Raw genomic sequence first — 20,385 nt, 5'->3', positions numbered from 1 at the left:
ATTCTTCAACAGTGTGTTACCTTCTCAATCAAGTCCAGGCATTCTCCATTGTCTATCCAGTCAATATCTTCCCACACTAGGCCTTCTCTGTACAAAGATTAAAAAGGTCCAGGCTGTAGTAAAATATCACTTCAAAACTATCCAGTGTAGGGACTCATTTTCTTAAACATTTTGAAATGCAATTCAATGAGTGCTTACCTACTATATTCCAGTTGTTCTAAAGAAAAGATATGCTTGTTGAAATATTCCTGAAGTTTCTCGTTTGCATAGTTTATATTGAACTGCTCAAAGTGATTCACCTAAGGGGGGACACAATCCAACAAGAGTCTTTAGCACTCTCGCTCTTACATAAAAAGGTAAAGAAAAGGCCAACAAAAATCTGTACGGAAAACATAGAGTTTGTTTCATGAGATCTGCTTAGGAGGATCCCACTCATTGGAAGCACACCTCAAAATTTTCAAATCCAAAGATGTCCAAGATGCCAATAGACTTGAAGTCATCTTTGCCTTTGATCCTGCTGTTGATCTTCTTGATCACCCACTCGAAGCAGCGTGCGTAAAGTGCCATGGCCAAGGAGTCCCTGCTGTCTGCCGCCTGAGGGGAGAGGAGACAGAGACGCGGTTTCCCTGATGACTGCAGGGAACCGGATGGGCATGTCTATCCGTGCTGCACACAGGAGCCACTCAGTCTACATCCACGCAGCCTGTGTCAAGTGAATCAATACCATCCAGGAAAACACAGCTGTCTAAAGAAAGGGAAACCTGAAGCTTGCTTATTTGCAGCAAGATTCACCTTGAAGCATCAGACTTTCAAACTCAGCTTTACATATTGAATTATAAGAAAGAATTGGAACCAATATATACAACTCTAAATTTGATCAGGTTTATGCCACTAAGTGCACTTTCCAGGTGGCTCAGTGGTAAAGAATCTGTCTGCCAATGCAGGAGACTAGGGTTCAACCCCTGGGTTGGGAAGATCCCCTGGAGAAGGAAATGGCAACCCACTCCAATGTTCTTGCCTGGAGAATCCTATGGACAGAAGAGCCTGGTGAGCTACAGTTCATGGGGTTGCAAGAGAGTGGGAAACGACTTAGTGACTAAATAACAACAACAATATGACATTAATTAAGACCCGACTTCACTCATTATCATCTTCTCATATTTTACTTTGTGTACATACAAGTTTTCTTCATGGTACGGTTAGCATCTAGTGCATGTAACTGGCTCAAGGCAAGTTGCAGAGACAAAAGTAAATCATACAACATACTGTTGCTTTGCTTTCATTAATAATAATAATAATTTATTAATTATAATAAAACCAACACCAATTAATAATTATTATTACAGCTGTTTATTAACTCTTACTCTGCACCAGTCACTAAGTTTTCAGTTCGGTAGCTCAGTTGTGTCTGAATTTTGGGGACTACATGGACCGCAGCACGCCAGGCTTCCCTGTCCATCACCAACTCCCGGAGCTTGCTCAAACTCATGTCCACTGAGTCGGCAATGCCACTAAGTTTTTAGCATTTATGTATTTTTTACTATCATCCTTATACATGGCAACCCACCCCAGCATACTTACCTGGAGAATTCCATGGACAGAGGAGCCTGGCGGGCTCCCATCCTTGGGGTCACAGAGTCGGACATGACTGAATGACCACTACCTTCACATCCTTGTCTTGGGGCTTCTCTGGTGGCTCAAAAGGTAAAGAATCTACCTGCAATTTGGGACACCCAGGTTTGATCTCTGGGTAGGGAGAGCCTCTAGACAAGGGAATGGCTACCCACTCCAGTATTCTTGCCTGGAGAATTCCATGCACAGAGGAGCCTGGTGGACTACAGTCCATAGGTTCACAAGGAGTCGGACATGACTGAGCAACTAACACTTTATTTTCATCCTTGTCTTACAGAAGAGGAAACTGAGGCACCGTGAATAAATTCCCAAGACGAGAATATAATAAGCTGAAGACTCAGGACTCAGACTCAGAAAATCTCCCCCAGTCCTATTCCTCTTAAACATTCTGCTACGCTGTCTCTAAGATGACCACTGAACCACTTCGCCTATCCCCTCAACATGGATGTCTTACTTTGATCCTGAGCCAAAAGCATTCAGATGGATCGCTGCAGTTACTTATTCAAATCAAAACCATGGATCTGCAGACCCAGAGGCATCTTTAGAAGTTGCTCTGAGGGTCACACACATACCTGCTGAATGTTGAGAGGTGTAAGGATCTCCTCCCCCCGGAGGAACATGGACCTCTGGGTCAAGGCATCTGTGAGCTGTGCCGGGTCCAGCCCAAGTAACTCTGCAGACCTGCCCAAGGCTGGGGAGGAAGGACAAGGCGAAAATGGATGCACAACCCCAAGAAGAGACAGCCCATGGGACCCCAAATGGGTGCAAAGCCAATGCCACCAAGCGACACAGTAAAGCAGAGAATATTCCTAAGTCCCTCGGGCAGGACCTAGAGGACACATGTTCTACTGGCAGGCTTTTCACTCCCTAAATGAGTCTTAGGTTTACGGCAAACAACCTGGTACTTGGAACAAGTGCGGTCCAGAGAACCCCCCTGGCAGGTTCCCCAAGACGCTATCAGAGGTTTGCAAGGCCCATAACTATTTCAATAGCAAGACTTGCTTTTTTTTTTTAGTGATAAACTCTGTTATTTGCTTTTTCACTCTCATTCCCTCACAAGTATATAGAAGAATATTCCAGAGGCCACATGACATGAGCAGCTCAACAAGCTGAAGGCAGAAATGGAAGCCAGCTGTCCTTCATTACACCAGATATTTCAAACAGTTACACAATCATTAGACAATGTCAGTCGTTATTGACTTGCTCTTTTTTGTTTTGGAACATGGCCTTTCAAATAAACTACTACTTATTTTACTATATGCAAGGGGTTGGTTATGGTTATTTTAAAGTAAATCTATTATTATTTTTTAACTATCTCTGCTTTTATTTCTAAAGGGCTTCCCTGGTGACTCAGACGGTGAAGAATCGCCTGCAATGCAGGAGACCTGGGTTTGATCCCTGAGTCAGGAAGACCCCTGGAGAAGGGAATGGCTACCCACTCCAGTTTTAACTGCCTTTGTTTTCACTTCTAAAGCAGTAAACATCCACAGGTATGATCCATGGGAAGGAGAACTACAGGCCTCTAGCCCCGGGCAACTCGAGGGCCACTTTGAATTTACACTCATCCAGTTCCCAGCCTCTATGCCCTCATCCACTGCATCCATCAGAAAAGTTTAAAGAATAAATCACTCCAGGAAAATGACAACTGACATTGTAACATGTATGTTAACTCACTTAGTCTTAAGACATCTCCGCTGTGCACTTTACAGTGAGAAGTCATGAGTGCTGAAGGGATAAGTAACCCAAGGAAACAGCTTGTGGCAGAGCTGGGCTACGAACCAGTCATCCTGGCTTGAAAACTAACGGTCTTAACCATTCCACTACGGCAGCCCTCTGTAGCCAGGAATTAACTACAATGACACTACACACCTGACTCAAGACATTCTTCCTACATCAAATTCTTGTTGTCCCTATTTCCTCTTATTGGCCCACTTTCCTTCTTTCTTAGCAGAAAATGAGAACACAGCCACCATTCCATGCAGAAATCACTTGTTTGATGCTTTGACCCTTTATTAGCTGACCTTTCACATCAAACTTCTGTAGCTGTTACTCTAGGGCTCAAAATATTTTTTTGTCAAAGGCCAGACAGAAAATATTTGAGATCTACATTTCTTATGAGACAAAAGCCAAGGAAGTGAAGCAGGGAGAAGCAACCTTACCCGTTTTGAAGGAAACTTGCGCCCCACCAGCAGTGATAAATTCTATATTCCCAAGATGTAATATACCAGCAAGCAATCTCAACACTTCCCGAACTTCTTCCTTGCTAAACTGCATGACCTCCATTGCCATCTGGAAGGAAACAAGGTTAGTTTTTCATCTTTTTTCATACTAAAAAAAATGAAAATGGTCAATACTCAACAAAGTTACTAAGTACAAGGCAAGAAAGCAAGAAATATTGGGGGTTGGCCAAAAATTTCATTGGGGATTTTCCATTAGATGCTGCAAGAAAAAATCGAACACATTTTTCGGTCAACCCCTTTTATATGACAAACACTTTAAATGGGTACACATAAAAGAAAAGCAAGACATTAGGAAAGAACTGTATGATACTTAAGAGATAACCCAATCAATAAGATTAAAAAAAAAATAAGTATCTGCTTTACACACAAGACTCCTGTTTATGCCAGAAAAGAATTACTCCAGAGAGTCATAGTAATGATAGCGACAAAAAAATTCTTTCTATGTGTATCAAAATGTAATGGACCATTTATTTTCTTACACATAAAAAATAGGGGGCATGGGGTGGGGAGGGAGGTGGGAGGGGGTTCAGGTTGGGGGGACACAACTGTACCCGTGGCTGATTCATGTCAATGTATGGCAAAACCATCACAATATTATAAAGTAATTATCCTCCAATTAAAATTAATTAATTTTTTTTAAAAGAAAAGAACATGTCAGGGGTGGGGGATACTTCATGAGACTCCTCCAGTATAAATTTGGGGACTTGTCTTATCGGTTAAAAGAAGCAGGGACCCTGATAAGTAGAATGAAATTCTCCATCAGGGGTTCTAACAAGAGAAGAAACGTCTGCTCCTTTTGTAAAAGATGCTGATGGAAAAACTGAACGGATCTAGATTTGTCTTCCCTGACAGTCATCACACTGCTATTCTCCATTTCTCCAAAGGATTTTTAAGGTCTTACTTTGGCCTCTGGATACTAAGTAGAAGTTAACACAATGCTGATTTGAAAAAGAAAAAAGAACAAGCACCAACAGGGGCTTTGTTCCCCAGAAAGTTTCTGAACTGAAACCAGGCATCTTCTGAATCAGATCAAAGATTTGCTCATTATCTCTTAGGATTTAGGAGACATATTCTTGTCAAGAAAAGAGCCAGCTACCCTCTCCCACTCCTGCTCTACACATATGCACACGGATGCACGCACGCACACACACGTGCAGAACAGAGGACGGAACTGCTAGCAATATGGATGAAAATAACCTACAAAGAGAACTCAGACCCATGATCACTACAATGACCACTGGAACGGGAAGAAGGAAGCCACACAGCACTGGGAAGCCACAGAAGCTGCAAGAGGAAACGACTGGAGATTTTAAAATATGAAAAGTAATTTCTTTAAGAGGAAAGAAAAAAAAAGCCAGAAACAAAGGGCAAAAACAATAAACAGGAAAACAAAATTAAAAGAAAAAACTGCATAAGGCAAGGAACCAACAGCTATATTGAGACACATGATGCAGTAAAATAAAATAGGCACCTTTTGTAAGAGGAAATGCAAATCCACAGAGAAATGTTTTCCTTCCTAGAAATCCAACACGTGCATATTGAAGAAAATGAGATAACTTCTATTAAATTAACAAAAATTTTTCCGAATGATAAAATGAGTGAAAGTGGGGTATTTATGCAGTGGTCACTCACTGGTAGTATATGTCAGTATAATCTTTTTGGAAAAAACAAGATTATGGGTCAGCGTTGGGCGGGACCACCTAGGTACATAATCTTAAAACGTTCAGAGAAGTTACACAAGTTTCTCAGGGTTACAAAACCAAGATTCAAAGTCAGGCCTGACGAACACAAAGTCTAGGAACTTACTCTCCATTCGGTTGTATGCTTTTTTTTTCTTTTTACATCCTTAGAAATTCACCCTTAATTTCAGTGCTGGAATTTTTTTATTTTTAGCAACCATATGTGGCATGTGGGATCCTAGTTCCCTGTGCAGGGATCAAACCCATGCCCCCCTGCATTGGGAGTGCAGAATCTTATCCACTGTACCACTAGGAAGTTCCAATGTTGAAGATTTGTTTCAAAGAAAATCTTGACAGGAAAGAAAGCTTTTTAAAATATTCACTATCTTAACAACACTTTCAGAGAAAAACAAGTTCTAGCTCTTCTACAATCAGACAAATCAAATATAGTAAGTAAACTTGTTCTAGAACAGTATATAGTTTTTAGAGGAAATTATCAACATTACATAGACACATGATATTTATGATAGCTTTATGTAAAAAGTACTAAATTATATTTGTGCAACTTTTTTTTAAGAAAATCAGGCTGGGAACAAAATCTACAAAATTGAAAATAGTTGCAATGTTACCACTGGCAGGCTAATGGACATTATATTCACATCTTTTAAAATTGTTGACATGTTTTTACTATAACAACTGAGTCTATTAATGGGTAAATGGATAAATAAATTGCTGTCTATTCAATGGAATACTATTCATTGTAAAAAGAAACAATTCTGTTAGGTGCAGTTTGGATGTGTGAAAGAAGCCAGAGAGAGAGGAGAGAGATTTTATACAATTTCATTTTCAGGAAACTCTAGAAAAGACACATTTTTCTAGGTTTCCTAGGGCTAGGGAGTCTGGGATTGTCTAGGAAGGGGGATAAGAAATCTTTAAGGTGTAGAATTGTCCTTCAGTTTGATCGTGGTTGTGGGTACAAGAGTGCATAAATTCAAATTTTACTTTATATGCTTTATATGAGGGTATTTTATTATATATACATTATAACTTAATAAAAGGGACTACAAAAAAAAATAATAAAAAGACCATGAATTGTTTAACAGAGTAAGAGAAAAGACTATCATTTTATGGGTACAGACAAAAATTGATGCCAAGAATAAGAACTATCGGTCAAGTGCTCATCAATTTTTAAAAACCTATGGGAAAGTAATTATTCAAATTTACTTATTCTAAAAGCAAAGAAATATGGCTAAGAAATACAGAATATCTATTATGCTCAAGACTTTATAACAGTAGTAGTAGTAGTAGTAACGTTAGTCACGTCTGATGCTTTGCGACCCCACGGACTATAGCCTACCAGGCTCCTCTATCCATGGAATTCTCCAGACAAGAATACTGGAGCCGGTTGCCATTTCCTTCTCCAGGGGATCCTCCTGATCCAGGGATCAAACTCGCGATTCCTGCATTGCAGGCAGATTCTTTACCATCACTGCCAGCAGGGAAGCTTTTCAAAACAGTGGTAAGGACCAATTTAGATGTTTGCAAAATAACTATAAAGCATCCATGCCATGGTAAAGTTAATAATTTTTTTTTTATTAAAGTTTTCCTCCTGTAGCACAGGACCTCTTCAACACTAATTTATAAAAATTTTCTAAGCTCGTCTTAGGATGACCATAGAGATAAAAGATTTCACTGTAACTCACTGGCCTGGACTTTATATAACACTAAACAAATAAGACCTTCCACAGAGAACAGACTTGTCAAGGGGGAAGGGAGTCAGGAGAGGGCTGGATTCGGAGTTTGGGATTAGTGGATACAAAATATTATATACAGAATGGATAAACAAGATCCTATTGTATAGTACAGGGAACTATCTTCAAATTCTAGAATAAGCCATAATGGAAAATATGAAAAAGAATCTGTATACATGCACACATATATAACTGAATTACTTGGCTGTACAATAGAAACTAACACACTATAAATCAACTATACTTCAAGTTTTAAAAATCTCCTCTATACTTGCAGGGAAAAAAGGAAGGTCTTCAAAAAATAAGTCCACAGTAGCAGAAAACTGCAAACTGTAAAATAAAAAATATCAAAAGATGCTCCATGAAAAAAATTCTTGGTTAAGCTCTGAAAATACAAAGATTACATATGAGACATGAAAGCAAATGAATAAAGTGTGCTTTCTGTATGAAATTTGTGACTTCTTCACTCTCAAGTTTAACTCTAAGTGAATTAGGAGTGTGGTGACAAGCATCAATCACGTGCCATGGGGTAATGTAATGGCTGGAACCAATTAACACCAACCAGCACAGGCGTGGCCACTCACCCCTGCTAGCCAGAGTCTCCATTCACCGTTTACTACCGTCCTGTTTGCAGTCTTAAAGTAGCCACTTTAAGACTTTTCTTAAATTTTTATTGAAATACAGTTGATTTACAATGCTGTTAAGCCTCTTTATAATTATCTTTTCTCAACAACATGGCTCAAGACTTTAAAAAAAAAAAAAAAAACCCTGGGAAATTCTCAGTACAGTTCAGGAGCATGAAACAGCAATTTAGCTATAAAACTGGCACAAAGTCATAGAAAATGTTTTCAATAGTCTTTAATAAGCACATAAAAAACAGGTGATTGTGAAAGTGTGGGGTGGGAGGGGAGTGATGACAAATACATAATACAATCCCAATCAGGTTTGGGGTCAGAAGGAAGCCAGGCTTTTCACAGTGGAAGCAAACAGGGAACAGGAGTGAATTTCAGGTACAAAAAGTAAATCCACTTGGGTCTCAGCTGTGAGGTGGGGGTACCATCTAAGGAAGCCAAGGGTCCTCAGGTGAATCGTGAATAAATGGATTGAATAAGATGGGGTAGGAGGGGAGGTGTCTGGGCACAGTAAATCATGAGTGAAGGATCAATACTTTGAAAATTTATTATGTAATTTTATACTAGGAGAGATTATAGCATTGTATAATATAAAATTAGCTTCTACTCCTGAATTTTCCAACACTGAAAGAGACTGAAGTTTTCAAATGTGGCAAAATCGAGGTATAAAGTCAGGCTTTTATTTTAAAATTTCTACTGGGGCATAGTTGATTTATAATGTTGTCTTAAGTTTCAGCTGTACAGCACAGCGAATCAGTTACACGTATACATGTATCTACTCTTTCCTGGATTCTTTTCCCATATAGACCATCACAGAGTGCTGAGTAGGGCACCCTATGCTAGACAGTAGGTCCTTAGCACTTATCTATTCTATACCTAGTAGTGTGTATGTCGGCAAAGGCAGTGGCACCCCACTCCAGTACTCCTGCCTGGAAAATTCCATGGACAGAGGAGCCTAGTGGGCTGCAGTCCATGGGGTTGCACAGAGTCAGACACGACTGAAGCGACTTAGCAGCAGCAGTGTATATGTCAATTCCAATCTTTCTGTTCATCCCTCTCCCCGACCCCCCAGTGACCATAAATTTATTTTCTACAGCTGTAAGACTTTCTGTTTTGTGGATAAGTTCATTTGCAGCCTTTTTTTAGATTCTACAAATAAGTGATGTCATATGCTATTTGTCTTCCTCTGTCTGACTTACTGCACTCAGTATGACAATCTCGAGGTCCATCCATGTTGATGCAAATGGCATTATTTCATTCTTTTTTTATGGCTGAGAGCCCTCTAAATCTTTATAAGGTCAGACTGATGAGGAGAGAACGTAGGGGTAGATGGGTTCACACTGTTAAAAACAGGGGTACACCCAGTAAAACCTACATGTTCAGGAAACTCCAGTCTTGGTAGATGGCTATGAACACCATTACCAATTAATATTTGTGGAGTCAAAAGAATAAAGAGATTATCACTCAAAGACTCTTGTTATCGTCCTCATATTTCAACAGCCACCATTCTGGTAGGTCAAATGCAGGCAATGAAAATAAATTAGTTGTTATTATTTTATTGAAATAGCTTTTCATTCTGACTCAGCAATTTATAGTGCAACCTGGAAGACTACAAAGAAAAAAAAAAAGAGCTATGAAATTTAGTCTGTGTTCACTGTCTCTCCCCAGGAAAAACTGGATCCCCTAAGAATGGTTCAGGATCCTTTACAGGTACATATTTATAGTAATGTCAGGTGGTATCAATGAAGAATTTTAAAAATACATAAATTCTCAATGAAATAAGCAAAATTCCTGAAAGGTCCTATTGCCAGAGTATGTTGACATTAAAGCTGATAAAAAGAATAATGATCTTTTTTAGTAGCTGAAAATACCAGAGGTGACATGTTCATATGTAATTCACAGGAATAATTTCTCTCTGTTAACATTTTAACACACTCTGTAAACAAATGTTCTTGAGTCCCAATAGGATGTGGTCCCTTCCCTTTCTTCAACCCGGAAACCTCTGGGAAAAGGAGCTTTATGGAATTAAAAGTAGGAAGATACAAATTTCAATGGTACTTGATTTTGGAAGGAAATTGAGACAAAGCTATGGTTTTTCCGGTAGTCGTCTATGAATGTGAAAGCTGAACTATTAAGAAGGCTGAGTGTCAAAGAACTGATGCTTCCAAATTGTGGTGCTGGAGAAGACTCCTGAGAGTCCCTTGGACCACAACCAGATCAAACCAGTCAATCCTAAAGGAAATCAATCCTGAATATTCATTGAAAGATTGATGCAGAAGCTGGAACTCCAATCCTTTGCCTATGTGATGCAAAGAGCAACTCACTGGAAAAGACTATGATGCTGGGAAAGACTGAGGGCAGGAGAAGGGGGCAACAGAGGATGAGATAGATAGATAGCATCACCAACTGAATGGACATGAATTTGAGCCAACTCTGGGAGATAGTGAAGGACAGGGAAGCCTGGCGTCCTGCCGCCCATGGGATTGCAAAGAGTTGGACTTGATTTAGCAACCGAACAACAACAGGAGACAAATTACATGATAAAACAACAGCATAATCTATCCCAGTCATCCTAATTTCTTTAACAGAATATAGCGATTATATAGATGGTTTGCTCACTACAGTTTCCTTGTTGCTAGAGCAGTGTCTGCCTGGCACACAACAGATGCTTAAAAACGCTGAAGGCAGAAAATCAACTTTAGAGCCAGAAGTGTTCAGTGTCTCTTTAACCACCTGTATCACTCTTGGTTATAGAGCGCTAAGCAAGACACAAAAATGGGTTGGCTGGTACTGATATGATACTTTATACTCCTGTATTATAGAAATCATGATTTGATAAAAGTGTTAGTCACTCAGTCGTGTCAACTCTGTGCAACCCCATGGATTGTAGCCCACCAGGCTCCTCTGACCATGGGATTCTCCAGGCAAGAATACTGGAGTGGGTTACCATTTCCTTCTCCAGGGGATCTTCCTGACCCAGGGATTAAACCTGGGTCTCCCACATTGCAGGTAGATTCTTTACTGACTGAGCCACCAGGGAAAGACCTATGATTTGGTGATATAATCATATAATCATTAAAACTGACATAGTCATTGTAAAAATACTCTAACAGAATAATAAAGAATAAAATAAAACCCTAGAATTCTGCTGTGAGATAACACTTTTCAATTATTTTAGCGTATTTTCTGTATACATACTATACATACATGACATATATACACTTACTTTTCAAATGAAAGATTATATCATGCTGTATTATGCTTTCCTCACTTATAGAATAAACAAGTTTTTCCTTACTGTTAAACATACATGAACATGGTTTTGCGAGCTACAATGGATCTTAAAGATATAATAAATTATTTGAGCCATCCCCCAACTGATTATTTTTGTAGGTTTTGGAGGAGAGAATTTCACTTTTTTATAGAAAAGAATATTTTTCCTCCTTTCTGAGAAGTAGCACATTATTTATTTTTTCTGGCTGCATTGCTTCAATCTTCCAGAAAAATGCTAAATAAGAGCAAAAATCACATGCTCCTGATTTCAATGAATACCAGCTAAGTCTTCACTAACATTTCTGATGGGTCAACACTAAAAAGTAATTGCAAAGCAAATATTTAAGAATCTATAAATAGAATTCCTCTAAGTCTGTTGTGTACATTCATTATGTCAATTTCACATCTAAACTTTTCTTCCCTTCTAGATGACATGTCCTTTCATCGCAGGACCAAATTCCAAATGCCAAAAACCTATCATTTCAACTTAAAAATAAAAACTAGCAATCACTGCAAGAGGGCCGAGCTCCACAAGTTCCCTTGTAGCCTTTAGAAGCAGTGCACAGTTTTGAATCAGAAAATGATGCCCCCGGAGGAAGCCGTCAGACTACCTTCCCCGAGCACTCCTAGGACTAGGAAGGGCCTCGCTGCCCACTGCACCCTGGCGGCCAGTGAGCCGCTCAGTGTGGGCCTGTAGTGACTCTGTAACTTGGATAACAAGGAGTATCTCACTGCAAACATCCACTTTCTAGCACAAAGTGAGTGGAGGAAGCTCATGTAGTGAAAGATGTCTCAGGCATCAAAAGCAGGTTGAGAGAACATTTTAAATAAATACTTAAACATTTCATAAAATTCAATTAGCAGGGCCAAATCCTGTACTGCCTAGGGTAGATATACAGCAATGGTGCTGTTAGCAGAGGTTTTTTGGTTAACAGGTTGAAGGAAGGAGAGAGGACAGAGACATCTCTTTGCATTATGTGTGGCAGAATGTGACATCTTTAAAAGGAAGGCTGAGGCGAAGGTGATCATGATACTCTAAGTCTAGTCAGGTTTTATTTTCATTTCAGTTTAAGGGCACATACATTAGACATTGGGAAATGACGTGTGATATATATCCACTTAAAAATATACTTTGCTTCCATTCCAGAAGGTATCCTCATAAATAGTCTAGAAGAGCAAACGGCGATACGGAATCGAGTTGTTGACAACAACTACAAAGACAAATCTAGGTGCGTGGAAATCAGGGGCTACCTACCTGCCTCCCGGTTAGAGTCTAGGATTTGAAGTTAGACTGTGTCTAGATACTGGTTCTGTTAGGTGCTGTGTGTGGTTAGGCTGGTCACCAACCTCTCTGAGTCACAGAATATAGACAACCATATTTCTACCCCTCACAGGGTTGTTAGAAGCAGAGGGATGGTTAAGTCCTCATAGTAAGCACTCAATCAGTGTTAGCTCCATTTATGAATGAACTCTATCTACAGACTCCAACTGCTAAAGGTGAAACTCCAGCAGAAGAACAGACCACACTGATGAAATCTACTGGCCACACTCAACCATGCCCAGGCTTCCTAAATGCACTCCTTGAGGTATTCAGGAACTGCAGGATACAGCAGGGGTCCACAGCAAAGTGTCTTAAGATGACCACTGTTTGTGCAGTAAGAATCATTTACCAGAATCAGGCTATGAGAACAGGATGAGACCCAACAGTCACCTGGTCTAACAGTCGACAGACTTCTTTTGAACTGTGGAATCAATTACTTAAAACAATTTTTAATTGTAAGCCCTGAAACAGATGATCTGCTTACTCCAGTGCCAAACCTGTGATTTTTCTTTTGTTTCGTTTTTCTGAACGCTATTCCAAGCCAATCCCCATCTCTCCTGAATGCAGACATTCACCCATCTTCTAAGAGAGAGGATTCCCTTCCAGGACTTGGAATAAAAAGAAAGGACCCCTTCTTGCAGAGCAGTACAAATGTGATTATTAAAAATTTTTTTGAAACAGAAAATGAAAGTCATCAATTTCATTCTTTTTTTTTTTTTTTTTTGCGGGGGTGGAGGTGGGGTTGGAGTCATCCTTATAAAGGAAGATAGGCGAGTAACTTACAATTACTTCCCTAAAGGATTCCTGGTCACTGATTGTCCTGTCTGTCACACATCCAGACTGATTCAAGTAGTGGTAGTTTTCTGGCACAGATAAATAAAATTCTTCTACAAAAAGAAAAACAGAAACATAACATCAGTACTTGACTGGCCAGGGTAAGACAGAACTCAAAAGAGTTTCCACTTTGCAACTTTATTTTTTAAAGTATGGAAAATAATTGTATGCTTGTAATAATAAGCACTAATAAGATGAAAATGTTCTCAGACTGTATGATTTCAATACCTTTAGACCATGAAATTTTTGTACCTGTTTTACGTCCCTGGATGTGCTCTAATGTCTCCCAGTTTATAGTCTATGGGAACTTGAGTAGAATTTGTATCCTACCGTTGTGTGAAAATTGTACAAATCTTAATTATTTTGAATTGGTTCATGCTGCTTTTCACGTCTACTATATCCTTCTCCTTTTCTGTATATTCTTTCTATTAATTTCTGAGAGTTTGATACTGAAACTCCAACTAAAAATCAAAATTTATCTACTGACATAATTGTAATATATAGTGAAATTATATGTAACTTTGTTCTATATTTTCCAAGTCTCCTGCAAATGTGTTATCATACTTTCATAATCTAACAAATAAAAAAGAAAGAAAAAAAGATTAAAACATTCTCTCTTCATCATCATCTAGGGAAAGTAAAATGATCAGATTAGAAAGGACGGAAAAAAACACTACTGAAAAAAGTAACTGATGTGGATCCTGTGTTTTGTTTTTTTTTTTTTTTTTTAAATCAAATGTTTAGAAATTTGCTTTATTAGCGTAGGATTTAAAAGTAAAGCCAGTTGTGATACATTATGTATTTTTCACAAATATACTTTAAATCAGACAAGAACTAAGATGCCAAAACTTATCAAAAAAAACTCAAGCTTTCTCTACTGATGATTTTCACTCTACAGCAATCTGGTTCTACATGCACTCAGGATCTTTGATCATCTCACACATTTCATTTCAAATGGTGGAAGACCAACAAAGTCCAGTCTTCTCTTTCACAGATGGGTTGTAACGGGAAATGTCTTTGCAGCGGCTCCATCACTCACCTCTCTCTTCATGTCCTAGCCCCGCCAGCAGCGCATAGAATATGTGATAATTCCTTTCCCCGGGGTTTTGCCTTACTACTCGGTTCTGTGAAGAGAAGAAATCAGATTTCTATTCAGAGATGTTTCCTCTGATTAATGACCAAGAACCGTAACTGCTAAAAAATGTTAAAGATAATGAATTAAATCATGCTCACTTACTTTTTCTAATAAATCTTCATGTGAAAAGCAATGGCAAGTCAAGGAACAGAACAAGGATACAGGACGCTTCATTAGTCTTTAGTTTTCTACTCTTTGTTACCCAAATAATTACAATTCTTTGTGTCTTGGACATTCTGACTTCCGGTGCCAAAAGATAAGCAAACAAAACAGACTATTTCATCAAAATCCAACTTCAAACAGGATACGTGTGCCCCAGAGGCATCAAACCTATTTGAAACAACTGATTATTTCAAACAACTAATTGCTCAGTCATGTCAGACTCTTTGGGACCTCATGGACTGTAGCCCGCCAGGCTCCTCTGTCCATGGAATTTTCCAGGAAAGAATACTGGAGTGGGAAGCCATTCCCTTCTCCAGGGGATCTTCACAACCCAGGGATTGAACCCCAGTCTCCTGCATTGCAGGCAGATTCTTTACCATCTGAACCACCAGGGAAGCCCACGATATTTGATGAGAAGTCCAAATTTTCAGATTAGGGACATGAAATCAGAGATTCCCAAAAGAAAGAGGGCCCCTTATTTCCTAGGATAATTAACAGGTCAAGCAGAGTAAAACAGGAGCAGTAACAAGGTAGAACCAGAAATGAATGTTTCATATTCTATGTCTGTTTTAAGAAAAACCAAAGAACAGTTTCTACTGGAGAGTCAAACACTAATACACAAAAGCCAAATGAAACAGGATACAATCTACAATTCTACCGCCCTGGATGTTTCCCTTCTGGCCGATGTTCAGCTGAACAAACTTCCCGAAGCGACTGGAGTTATTGTTGTACACAGTCTTGGCATTGCCAAAGGCTTCCATGATGGGGCTGCAAAAAAAAAAAAAAAAAAACCAGGACAACAGTGAGAGGCAATCAGGGTCCATGTAATTAACAACAGTCCTCACCAATGGCAAAATAGACAAGTGCACAAGAAATCTAAAAGCAAAGGGCCCTACAGCAATTATGTTTATTTATAGAAGGACCAGATTTCCCAGCACTTGCTGAAATGGGTTTATAACATGAATCCATCTCAAGGGGGAGAGCTTGCAGCTGGTTGTGTGGGCAAAGGATGCTACCAAGAGTCAAGGAGGCCATGCGGGCTGGTCCCCACCCAAATTAGTTTATTTACACAAGTCAAGGGTTGTGTGTGCGCACACACACACACACACACACACAAACCCACACGAATTCTAGGAACTGAAAAATTCTCCAGTCCTGGAAATTTCACTCATTTGTTGTATGTCCCGGGGGAGCTCATTTAACTTCCTTGGGTCTCCTCCAGCTGTAAAATGTGGTCAGACTAGGTCTGTGGTCAGACTAGGTCAGGGGTCAGACATCTTTTGCTGTAAAGGATCAGATAATAAATACTTTTCGGCTTTGTGGGCCATGTGGTCTCTGATGCAATTACTCAGCTCTGCCATTAGAGTGCAAAAGCAACTACAGACAAGATGGCAAACGAGTGTGTCTGTGTTTCTATAAAGTTTTATTTATAAAACCAGGCTGTAGGAGGAAAATGAAAATGGCCCAGAGAAAGACTCGTGGTGATGGCTGCACAACAACATGAACGTACTTAATGCCACTAAGCTGCACATCGAAAAATATTTAAAGTCACACATTTTGTTATGTATATTTCAGCACAATTTAAAAAATAAATTTTGAAGTCTAAAAAGACAAACCAAAATAGGCTGCAGGATACAGGTGTCAGGCTGGAGTCAGCTGACTTCTGGACTAATTTTTAAATAACAGGACCTATAAAGTCTCTGTGGGTTCTACGACCTTAAAACGTACCAATCAGACACGGGACAATTACACATTTTAATTAGAATTTCAGAGAGCACTGTACCAAGGCTATCTTTCAAGCTCTGAGGTCATTGCCATTGATGCCGAATTGTTTTGCCACCTGAGAGGCTGAAGAAGTGATGTGGAAGTTGCTTAGTCATGCCCAACTCTTTGCGACCCTATGGACTGTAGCCCACCAGGCTCCTCCATCCATGGGATTTCCCAGGCAATAAGACTACAGCGGGTTGCCATTTGCTTCTCCAGATCTTCCTGCCTCAGGGATTGAATCTGGGTCTCCTGCATTAAGGGCTGATTCTTTACCACCTGAGTCACCAGGGAAGACTCTGGTAAGAGGCTACACAATACCATTCTGCCCACAAGACGCCTCCCAAGAGTTGACTGCTAAGCTCTCTGCGACGTGCTGAAATTTCTGCTGATAACAAGGCCTCCAAACAGCCAGTCAGGAGCTGCCCAGCAGGAGGCAGCTCTGAATGCTCCTCACTCCTTTGCTCAAGCCTGGCCCAGCAATGGAGGGTCAGGTCACCGGAAATCTCCACCTGCGTGTAGAGACTTCTCCTTGAGCAATCATGAAAGCCACATCAAGAAACAGGGCAGACAGAACCCCGAGTTTCAACTACTTCCTGAAATCAGTGGTACAGTGAGGACCGTGGATCCTGTTTGCTGGAACAGGAAACACGATGGGAAAATACCTGCTCTCAAGAATGGCTTGCTCGACAGACGAGGTCTTCTCCTTCGAGGACAAGTCCACAGACTGCTGACTGATGGCTGATAAAAACTTGAGGATCAGCTTCGTGCTCTCGGTTTTCCCTGCGCCACTTTCACCACTGGAAGATAAAATGGAGACGTTTATACCGCTAGTGAAAAAAATAAAATAAAATAAAAACCAACTTGGCCGGAGTCACTCCAAGGTGTCCACAAAACAACTCTTGAACAGTGGGAAAGAGACTCAAGTGCTGAGTTACAGGGAAGTGAGGATCCCTCCTCCTGCTAGCCACCCGGCTTAGATGTTGCCAATGCCTCCCACTAAATAGAAGCCTCCTCTTTGACTAAGCTCAGGTAATAAGACGGACGGTGCCTTTCATTTCCCTGGTAGCTGAGTTGGTAAAGAATGCACCTGCAATGCAGGAGACGTGGGTTCGATCCCTGGGTCGGGAAGATCCCCTGGAGAAGGGAACAGCTTCATCTGGGGCTTTTCAGATGGCGCTAGTGGTAAAGAACCTGCCTGCCAATGCAAGAGATGTAAGAGATGTGGGTTCGATTCCTGGGTTGGGAAGATCTCCTGGAGGAGGGCGTGGCAACTCACTCCAGTATTCTTGCCTGGAGAATCCCCAAGGACAGAGGAGCCTGGTGGGCTACAGCCAATGGGGTTGCAAAGTGTCAGACACAACTGAGCGACTAAGCACAGCACAGCAAGCTCTGCAAAGGCCAGAATAGGGGTTTTGTTCACTGAACTGTCCTCGCTGGTGGCCAGCACTTAGTAAATATTAACTATATGAATGAGTACAATAATGGTATCTTTCTGGTAGACATGAATAAAAATGAAATCTTTCATAAATATTGAGGGGACAAGGCAATGAGCCTGAGGTGCTTGACCCACACTTAGGCATTTTATTCTTGTAATAATACCATGAGGTGGGCAGTGGCTAAGTGTTGGGATCTGAATTGAAGAGCAGGTCTGTTTGCGTCTAAAGGAGTAGTAAAAAGACAGAGAACTTATGAAAAAAGTAAAGCAATCACATAACAGCACCCAAACACCAACACCATCATGGGGTAACAGGCTCACAACAGCTCAAGGGGTGAGATAAACACACGTGGTCCCAACAAGTTCTAAAGAAGCAGTCCCCATTGAGTGTCAAAAGCTGGGAGGTTGTGAACGAGGAATTCTGCAGAAAACACCATGAATGATTAAGTGCATGTAATGAAGGAGAGGAAATGACTCAGAGATGACACCACCATGCCCAGCTGGATACTGCAGGAATCTCCATCGATCGAGGCCCATCACTGTAACTCCATTCCCCCTGCAGGTGACAGGGTGGTTGGTCATGGGAAAGAGTCAGGATTCCAGCCAAAGAGACTTAAAGTCAAGCATGCTGAGGGTTTCCTGCATGTGCGTGCGGCATGCGGGTGGGTGGGGTACGTGCACACACACACAAGACCAAGCAAAGTGTCCCTCTGACTGCAGATGGCAAATACCCACAAAGGTGTGGGAAGCCACACCTTTCTCGAGATCAGAAAGCAAAAGCCAAGATAATCAGAGACGCGCCCAGAGGGAGTGGCTGAACCCACAGCCCTGACCCTGCCCTGCCTTGCGGCCTTAGATGATAAAGGCCCAGGCAAGGGACACCAATTCGAGCTGCCTTTTCTGTCGTCGGCAACCAGATGTGGGGCTGCACGTTCATCTCTGCATCTCTGGTACCAGCCAAGCCTGGGAGCTGGCTCATAGGAGGCATTTAGCAGGAAGGAGTAGCAGCAAGTAAGAGAAAGTTGCAGGAAGAACATTTAAATAATTCTTGATATTTAAAAATACACATACCATATCTCCCTAGCAGTTAAATTTTGTTAAAACAAAGCTGAAAGTGACAACTTCTCTAGTTACAATGTATGAAACAGAAATATTGTTTTACACGGTCCCCAAACCCATCTCTGTATCTTGCAGCACACAGAGGGGGCTGGCATTTCAACCTCCCTTGTATGAAGGACAGTGATCAGTAACCAGGAATGAACGTGGCCAACTGAACAACACAGCAGCTAAACTGAGCCAGAGGGGTGTATGTTACTTCCACGTCGGGTGGCTAAACCCCTTCAAGGTTCTCTGGGCTCCCTATCTTACCAGCCTGGCATCTAGGTGCCCTCAGGATGGCAAATCTCCAGAACAAAGTGATGGGTACAACAAAGTCAGGGGTCTCACCTTCCCATATGGGGCTGTGAAAGTTGCTCAGTCACGTCCGACTCTTTGCGACCCCATGGACCATACAGTCCATGGAATTCTCCAGGCAAGCCCCCGTTACAGCCATCAGCACAGCTATGACCCTATCGTGATGAACATGGCAACCATATAGCCGTGGAGAAGAGGCTGTTCGAGGTGGATGGCAAAGACTCATCAAGGAGAAGAAAACCCAAAGCCTGCACTGTCCTTCACCAGCCTGGGATACTGATCTATCTCTAGGCTTCAGCCCCTATGTTTTTCTCACTGTAGCGAATTTTTTTCAAGCATCTTCTATAAGTACATCTCTGTTAAAAATTGGGGGTACAGCTGCTTCACAATGCTGTGTTGGTTTCTGCTGTACAGCAGAGTGAATCAGTTATGTGTATACACACCCCCTCCCTCTTGGCCATCCGTCTCACTCCCGCCCCGCCCTATCCCTTTAGGTCATCACAGAGCACTAAGCTGAGCTCCCCGTGCTACAAGAAGGTTCCCACTAGCTGTCTGTTTCACACATGGCAGTGCACATACGTCAGCCCCAATCCACTCCCACCTCGAAAAATGGTACCGGTTCCCCGGTGGCAATAGAGGCAAAGAACCCTCCTGCCAATGCAGGAGACATAAGAGATGGGGATTCAGTTCCTGGGTCGGGAAGATCCTGTGGAGGAGGGCATGGCAACCCACTCCAGTATTCTTGCCTGGGGAATCCCATGGGCAGAGGAGCCTGGTGGGCTACAGTCCATGGGGTCACAAAGAGTCGGACACAACTGATGTGACTTAACACAGCACGGAACCTATTTAGGCTCATCATTGATCCGTAAAGTAAAACTTCAAAAAGGAACTCAGATTTGTGCAACAGTAATTCTCAAACTTGGCTGTGCATGAGAATTACCTGCTATGTTCCTAATTCGGACCTGTAAAGATAGAACTTAATCAGTAATTTTTTTTTTTTTTTAAACAAATTTCCAAGTGATTCTACTAAGAAGTCAAGGCTGGGAACAACTATTCTCAAAAGCCTTTTCACATAATTCAGATAGGACTGCACCAGGTTACAAAGGGGACA

General features: G+C 41.1%; 1 protein-coding gene across 1 annotated transcript in view; it reads right to left on the bottom strand.

The window, feature by feature from the left end:
• The window catches only part of MYO10 (myosin X), a 262,216-nt gene that overhangs the window by 96,865 nt on the left and 144,966 nt on the right, over positions 1-20,385 (bottom strand). Inside the window, exons 5-14 of the mRNA XM_069556123.1 lie at positions 17,089-17,223; positions 15,303-15,427; positions 14,600-14,613; positions 14,402-14,486; positions 13,312-13,415; positions 3,792-3,921; positions 2,205-2,323; positions 448-594; positions 199-299; positions 21-87 (exon numbers count right to left, since the gene is read on the bottom strand). Coding sequence (XP_069412224.1) covers positions 21-87; positions 199-299; positions 448-594; positions 2,205-2,323; positions 3,792-3,921; positions 13,312-13,415; positions 14,402-14,486; positions 14,600-14,613; positions 15,303-15,427; positions 17,089-17,223 — 1,027 coding nt within the window. The remainder of the gene's footprint in view (positions 1-20; positions 88-198; positions 300-447; positions 595-2,204; positions 2,324-3,791; positions 3,922-13,311; positions 13,416-14,401; positions 14,487-14,599; positions 14,614-15,302; positions 15,428-17,088; positions 17,224-20,385) is intronic.

The sequence above is a fragment of the Ovis canadensis genome, chromosome 16, assembly GCF_042477335.2.
Source record: "Ovis canadensis isolate MfBH-ARS-UI-01 breed Bighorn chromosome 16, ARS-UI_OviCan_v2, whole genome shotgun sequence".
In the NCBI taxonomy this organism is placed as follows: domain Eukaryota; kingdom Metazoa; phylum Chordata; class Mammalia; order Artiodactyla; family Bovidae; genus Ovis; species Ovis canadensis.
This window is presented reverse-complemented; position numbering and strand designations above follow the sequence as displayed.